The sequence below is a fragment of the Anabrus simplex genome, chromosome 6 (assembly GCF_040414725.1).
Source record: "Anabrus simplex isolate iqAnaSimp1 chromosome 6, ASM4041472v1, whole genome shotgun sequence".
NCBI classification, from domain to species: domain Eukaryota; kingdom Metazoa; phylum Arthropoda; class Insecta; order Orthoptera; family Tettigoniidae; genus Anabrus; species Anabrus simplex.
This window is the reverse complement of record NC_090270.1, coordinates 100,555,677-100,563,926: the sequence shown is the minus strand read 5'-3', so window position 1 is coordinate 100,563,926 and position 8,250 is coordinate 100,555,677. Positions and strand designations below refer to the sequence as shown.

At 39.4% G+C, this 8,250-nt stretch overlaps 1 protein-coding gene across 1 annotated transcript; it reads left to right on the top strand.

Annotated features, from left to right (window-relative positions):
* Positions 1 to 264: 264 nt before the first annotated feature.
* Positions 265 to 1,457, top strand: LOC136875468 (uncharacterized). Its single transcript, XM_067149013.2, has one exon. It carries the CDS (start codon positions 265 to 267, stop codon positions 1,315 to 1,317), a length of 1,053 nt encoding a protein of 350 aa, XP_067005114.2. The 3' UTR covers positions 1,318 to 1,457.
* Positions 1,458 to 8,250: the final 6,793 nt, after the last annotated feature.

The following is an 8,250-nucleotide window of genomic DNA, read 5'->3' as shown; positions in this document are numbered from 1 at the left end:
TCTTCTGTTGGGATGAATTGCAAGGTTATCTTTAAAACTAAGCAATCAAAGTGAAGTTTGCTTTTAAGAAGTCTGCCCTTTAGTATCCTTTTATCATTTACGAATCACTTTTTTCCATAATTAGATTGAATAATAGTGGGGATAATCCATCTCACAGAAATTTAGTTTTAAAATTATGTGTGTATATTATTACTATCATTTTTATTATTTCAACTGAATGTCATGTTCTGTAAAACATGATTTTCATCTCTTGTAAATAAAGTAATGTTTTATGTTACAGGTCTATCCTTGGGCGGTGGGCTGGTCATATTTGCATCCGTGCTGAGTGACGCCTACATGGAGCGACCACGACGTGCTACAAGTTTCAACACGGCTGCCCTGTACCCTGGGAACAACAACAACCTCTTCGACTACCGCTATGGATGGTCCTTCTTCGCTGCAGGAGTGGCTTTTATTATGGCAGAATTGGCTGCCCTGCTTTCTATCACAGCCTATCTGCGACGATTTCCAACTGTGGAAGATATGGTACGTGTCATGGTCCCCGGTGCTGAACGTCGCTTACTGCGTCCACAAGGTTCGGCAGGTGAATATCTTGTGCGGCAACCGCAGAACTATCGTCGTCGTCAGAATGGACCACCTGGGTTATGGACTGATAGTATTGAGTACTATGGTACAAAGTCAGACACTTTGGTTGCAAGTGACTTGGAGGGTGTTGAGGGACCGTTACTTCTCAATAATACTGCTCCTGACATTTGTAGTGCGAATCCTGCCAATGTAATGGCTACGGAAGTGACGGAGAAGGACAATACGTGTGGTATAACACCAACACTTGGAGTGATATCACATCACACCGAGACATCACTTCTAGAAACAGAAGAAATTCCTACTACTGAGTCAAGTATGACAGCAGATTATGATATTCCACTCTCTGGTGTGACAACTGTTCCTATAACGTTAATGAGGCAACAGCCTCTTAAACCCCAGCAAGTGTCACAGTTACAACAGCAGCAACAACAGCAACAACAAGATGCGGCACCAGTGTTGTCTATACCCACACCGACGCCATTCTTATTTGCACAGCAGTTACAACGATTTGGGGCCGGGACCTTGGTGCATCAGGGAGTGCTCGGTGTTTCGGAAGGCGCTTCTTCGTCAAGCAGTAGCTCCGGTACTACAACTGGAAGCTGTCATAGTGGGCCTACGAAGTATGCAACTCTACAACCGCCGCACAAGAAAAAGGTGACTATTAGTACGTTCAGTACTCTAGAACATTACGACAAGCCCAAGAGTGGTACGTGGAGTAATAGTGAGGTATGACAGCCTGTGAACGCATAGCTAGTGCAGGAAGAGGAGACACGGCTTTAGAACACCTCCAAAATGACTAAGCTGTCCACCTACCAGTGCGTCATTTTGGTTTGATACCAAACCCAATATCTTCGTATGTTGTATTGTCGTGCCTCTTAATTGTCGGGAAGCTTTTCAGTTGATCAGCACGCATGATCTTCCAGTTTAATTGCCTTGAACGTGTAACAAGACACACATAAATAAAAATATGTGGAAAATAAGAGGCTTTAAAATTTTTAAAATGCCGGCCGCAGAGATCTCATGGTGAGTTCTCAGTCAACACAGCTACCACCTGCCACAAACTGGGCTGAGTGCTGCATAATGACAAACAAATGTTTCCTGTATTACTGGACTTCTCGAAATGTTCACAAGGCTTTGATGTTCTTCGCCTTGTGTCGTGCCGGTGACAGCTTCAGTAGACTAGGGTGAAATTTTCTTTGACTCAAACAGCACCAGTGAGAGTCGTGTGGCACCCAATGAAAACCTGAGAATGCTTGTCAACTCCGCGTGGAGTGATGCGCGGTGATGCCATATCTTGTCATCTTGTTTCATACTGTGCAAGTTCGCTTGAGCAACAAACGTGAAACAAATAATTAATGTTATTGGCTTTGCGTCCCACTAACTACTTTTAAGGTTTTTGGAGACTCCGAAGTGCTGGAATTTAATGCCACAGTAGTTCTTTCGGTGCCAGTAAATCTGCCGACATGAGGCTAACGTATTTGAGCACCTTCAAATGCCACCGGACTGAATCAGGGTCGGACTTGCCAATTTTTGGTGAGAAGACCAGCGCTTCAGACCTCTGAGCCACTCAGTCCGGGTTAAAACAAATAAACACCGCACTACAGAAAGAAAACGGATAACTCCGTTTCCTTTTCATCCCATCCCCATCTCTTCTGGGCAGTTCTTTGAGATGCAGGTTGTTAACATTTAGAGAAGTCTGTTAATACCTCGATGTCACTCTCTATGTACGGCTCCATGGCTAAATGGTTAGCGTGTTGGCCTTTGGTCACAGGGGTCCCGAGCTCGATTCCCGGCAGGGGCGGAAATTTTAACCAAAATTGGTTTATTCACCTAGCACGGGGACTAGATGTATTGCCGTCTTCATCATCATTTCATCCTCATCACGACACGAAGGTCGCCTATGGGCTTCAAATAAAAAGACCTGCACCAGGCCTCTCCCTAGGCTACACGCCAATATTATTATACTCTCTATGTCCACTGAAAGGAGCTCGCTCACTAAGAGGACTCTGCGGGCGGCAGCGTTTTAATTTGAAATCCTTTTGTATAAGATCTTTCAGAGTTTCCATGCTTCTTAACATTTCACGCTTACATTTGTTGTATTCGTCAGTTAGTCTCAGTCAGTTTGACAGTAGTGGCGATTATTGTTTCTAAGATAAATCCTCTTCTTCTTTCACTTTTACCACAGGTAGGGGGTTACGGGCACTAAATTTGTCGCACATGTGTATTTGGCCTTTTTGTACGGCCAGGTGCACTTCCTGACGCCAATCCTATGTGGAGGAATGTAATCACTATTGCGAATTTCTTTGATGGTTGATAATGTGGTGTGTTGTCTGAATATGAAGAGGAGAGTGTAGGTACAAACACAGACATCCAAACCCCGAACCAGAAGAATTAATCAAAAGCAATTAAAATCCCCGGCTGGGCCGGGAATCGAAACCGGGACCCTCTGAACCGAAGGTCTCAATGCTGACCATTTAGTCAGCGGTTCGGATACTATTTTAAAGGGCATTACAACTAAATAAAAATTGACTCCAACCAGAAGTGAAATAGGAAAAGGTCCGACCCTTCCAAATATGGAATAATAATTTCGTGCGGCTATTTCTAGTTGGGTGCAGCCCTTGTAAGGCAGATCCTGCGATGGGGATGGGCGGCATCTGCCATGTGTAGGTAACTGCGTGTTATTGTGGTGGAGGGTAGTGTTATGTGTTGTGTGTGAGTTGCAGGGATGTTGGGACAGCAGAAATACCTAGTCCCCGAACCAAGGGAATTAACCATTTAAGGTTAAAATCACCGGCCCGGCTGGGAATCGAACCCGGAGCCCTCTGAACCGAAGAGCACAGTGTTGACCATTCAGACAAGGAGACGAACAGTATGGAATTAAAACCCATGGTGCTACAGCCCTGATGGGCCTTGGCCACCAAGCAATCGCTGCTCAACCCGATGGCCTGTGGATTACGAGGTGTCACGTGGTAGGTGTGAGATATCCTCTCGGCCGTTATTATTTGTTTTTCGCAACCTCACCGTCAGATATATCCTCAATATTGTTCTCACCTGTAACCAGCCCTTAGATCCAGGTAGAAATCGCTGTTCTGGCCGGAAATCGAACTCGGGTCCTTCCAGTAGGAGGCAGGTTACTACCCCTAGGACGATGGTAACGGTGAAAGGAATGGGAGGGCCAATGGCATGAAAATATGCCTCTCCATGTCTCACAAACATAATACGATCGGAGTCCGGCTCCATGGCTAAATGAGTAGCGTGCTCGCCTTTTGTCACAGGCGCCTCGGGTTCGATTCCCGGCAGGATCGGGAATTTTAACCATCATTGGTTAATTCCTCTGGCACAAGGACTGGGTGTATGTGTCGAATTTATCATCATTTCATCCTCGTCATGACGCGTAGGTCGCCTACGGGAGTCAAATCGAAAGATCTGCATCTGGCGCGCCGAAGTTGTCCTCGAACACTTCCGGCACTAAAAGCCATACGCCATTTCATTTCAATATCATCGGAAGCGGAAGAGAACAATAATTGACTAAAGGAGGCCGTATAAGATGGATAGAAGCCTGAAAAAATTGAAAGCCATGCCAGTCTAAGCTAAGGGTCCCGTGGCCTCCAACTCATGTTCCCAAGTTAAGAGCTCCTCGGATCTTCGTTTTAATCACCTCTTACGACAAGCAGGAGATTACGTGGGTGTATTTTATACTCCACCGAGAAAGGTTACAATTACTGAGGTAAGAGTGATGCTAAGAACGCCATTGCTGGTCCAGCCACTCCCTGTGGCGAACGATGTCAAGGGTGGCTTGTACAGTCTGTTGGTCTTTGCTGACTGGAACAAACAAACAAAATTTAAACCGAACAACAAGTACTACCTTGTGGAATACAAATTTTAACATAATAAAATAATTTTAATGTGATAATACTCGTATTCAGCCGAGACTTTCGAACAGCTTCAAACGTCTTGTTATCTTGCATTCATGGAAAACATCGTATTTTATTTTATACCTCACCTCATAACCGAAAAGCTTTCCGACATTTATGAAACTCTAAATATTAAGTCTCCAACTGATTATAGGTTACAGTGACGTTAAATTTACTTCTATGGAGACTTTTCACCTATGGCATCAATTTTAAAGGTATTCATTCAGTATATTTCCGCATTTAAATGAGATATTTCTACACTCTTATCTCATACAGGAGCTTGCTAGTTGAGATTTATCGTCAAGCAAATCGTTAACATTACGACAAATGCAGCCCTGATTAACTACGTAATGTGAGGTCAAGAAAACAAAATATTCTAAGACAAAAAACACAAAATCATTTTCGTTCAGGCCTTGAAGGTGTTTAGCGGAGTGAAAGATAAAGATTTCCAATACCGGTACCTGTGACGTCGACGCTAAGTAGAATAGTTAGCTCAATGAAGCCCATGTCAAGTCACATTTTCTGGTACAGTACTCATCTTTAGTCAAGGCTGAGCCATGTGGCTCTCAAGAAGTGGAAATCTAATTTGAAACTTTTTTCAAACCGTGGCCTTCCAGGAGAATTTAACACATCTCGGATAGGCACCTCTCTGAACTTGAAAGCTTAACAGCTTACGACAGAAGTCGAAATAAATCTAAAAATTACCGAACAACATAAATAACGTATCAAATTACTTTACGAAAACTTCTATATTTACGAAGTACAGAAATTAAATTGATAGATCTATGGTTTCATGACATGCTGCTGAAAATACTGTATGTATCAGCGGTGAATGAAATTTATTTTAAATACACAATCTGAGACTTTCAACATAACTAACTCTTACGATAAGCACTTTTACATTAATTTCAGTGATATGCTTCCAATACTAGCCACAGATATACTTAATGAATCACTTTTGGTGAAATATATATATTAGCAATACTTGGATATTTATACGGACTTGTGGTTGAAAGTCGGAAGAATATCGGTTAATGATGAGAGTGCCCTCATAGACCGTTGTCAATTTGAGTGAAAATTGATGTCGAAATTTTTCACCGGATTATCCATTTACTGAAACAAAGCCATTTTATAAATTTGAACTAAAATTAGAAAGCAGGTATGGTTGTAAATTTACATAAATTCTCGGACATACAGAAATATTTCAGGATATTTCAGCCAAGACAGATTTCTCCCATTTAAATGCGGAAATATTCTGAATGAATACCGTTAAAATTATTTAAATGACTAGTTCGATACAGCTTGCTCAACCTAAACGTGTCCCATACTTCGTCAGCAATTTGAATACAGATAAGTTCCTCCCTGACCACAAAGAACTTTCTATCATATTTACAGAGGATTTTCATAAGACCATAAAATTAACAATTTTTTTGGAGAAAATTGTGAAAGGAAGTCTTCCACGTCCAAAACGATATGAAAAACACCACGTCCATTTTAATTTGCGATCGGAAGCTATGTACAAGACATGTTCTCCTCTAAGTTAAATAGATATTTCTGGGTCAAAGTCTTAAGCATCTTAATACAAGACATCATTTAAACCACCTCAGAAACAATATGGCGAGGTCATCAAAAATATATATAATTTTCAATTTCTGGTGAATCGTCTGCAAAGAAGCTAATTATATTTACGTCCTATCAATTTATGTTTTCGGTGCTCGACAATGATATGTCAATTTGCAAAGTTTATTCTTAAGGAGTATATATTATGTGTCAACAAGTCACTTGCAATTTTACTGTTGTACGATTGAAATACATAATCAGTTCTTTAGTTAAAATAGCGTTGTCCATTAGATGAGAAATGGGCATCTTACTAAAGAATTCAGCAAATTATTTCTACTGAAATGAACACTTTATACTTTGCATTTTCTCTTTACTGTAGTGGAGATACTAATTCTAACAATTTCAACACAGCGACGATATTGGTACGATATCAGTGAAAAAATTGGTGAGATATTACTTTGGAGGAATACATGAAATGTGTTACGTAGTATCCCTGAGAAGTTTAGTCTGAGAATTTGAGTTCTTGCGTGAATGACAACTTTGTTCCAAGCTTTGGAAATTATTTGAAATAAATGTCTGGACCTAATATACTAATAACACATTTCTGGAATAATTGTTTATTCAACTTTACACAAAAGAAGTACACAGTATGAACATTTTTAAACGTGTACAATGAAAATTACAGTATATTTGAACATATTTTCAATTCTAATAGGGATTATTAAAAGTGGATATCACAATAGGGAATTTGCCATAGTTTAGGAAATTCTCATTCCTGTTTCCATTCTCTGGGGATGCATGACCATATTACAATATTTTCACACCACGGTTGTTATTAGAATAAAGTATAGAAGTATCCTAGTAAATTATTATTTTGAGAAAAGGAAGGTAACTAATATTTGTTGTATACAATTAACAAATATCCATTTTATTTCAAACAACGTTTAACTTGGAATAATTAACCCTATATTTTCCAGATTTCTGGGTTGTTTATCAGACACAGTATATTCAACAAGATTTTAGTTAGTTAAAATGTTGAATATTCATCATGATTTATTTTTGTAGTTGTTGCGGACGCTTCTAAGTAGCGATAATTCGTGAAGGCTGAGATCGATCCTTTCAGGGCCAATACTGCGATCAAGAATTCTTAAACAGACAAATATATTCATCTGACAGTAAAAGCAGCTGACCACATAGATCGAGAATAATTCTTGCGTGAGGAAATATTGTGAGTTAACTTAAAAGTGTACTGTTATACTTAACTTATTAGCTGGTAAAAGTGTTCGGTATTATCAGTATAATTCTGTATAATAGCCTACAATATTATATTCATGTTGGTACCACATGTGGTAGCCTAGATTCGTGATTAAGGCGATCATTGCTTTCAATGCTTTACCGCTTTACTGTTTAAATGACTAGTTCGATAGAGCTTACTTACAATATTTTCAAATTATATGCCTACGCTTGGAAGACTTTATTACATTTATTGGATTTTCTACCATAATTTGATATTAGATATGCTGAGGTTGGAATATTTTCTTGAAATATCATATTTGAATCAACTCGGACATACGATTTTAAATTCCCGCCAAAATCAATATAAACAAATGTGAACACAGCTACGCACAAAATACCTAGAATAAGCTGAAAAATGATGTATTCTATAGTTTCAAGTGTACCTGCATATCATGCAGTACTTTCTTTTGTAATTATTAGAATTCATTTGAAGAAAGAGAAGACGGTATTATAAAACCAGTAGTTTTCAACTATGTCGGTGCGACGTAAAGCAAATAACAAAAAACAAAAAAGTAGTTTTCAAACGTATTCTGTCCTAACTTTTTTCTGCACAAGGTTTCTAATTTTCAGTCTAAGACGTCCATATTTATGGGACAGTAAAGCATCTCTATTATTCAAGTAATTGAATCTTCAAAGAGAGATAGATATGCTTGAATGTTAAAAAAATACAATCTAAGAGAACTTAGAACTGTTTGCAAACTTACATAATAAGGAACAAACTTCTTGCTTAAAAGTTAATTATAAAATTTATTAAAAATGCAGGAGAGATTAGGAATCTCCTACCGTGTGTCAGTGACCTGATATATATCTATGGCCTAGAATGAATACCTCGTATCTCACAAAGTTCCTCCTATCCATTATTTCCCTTAAGACTAGTTACGCCTCCCAGCCACAC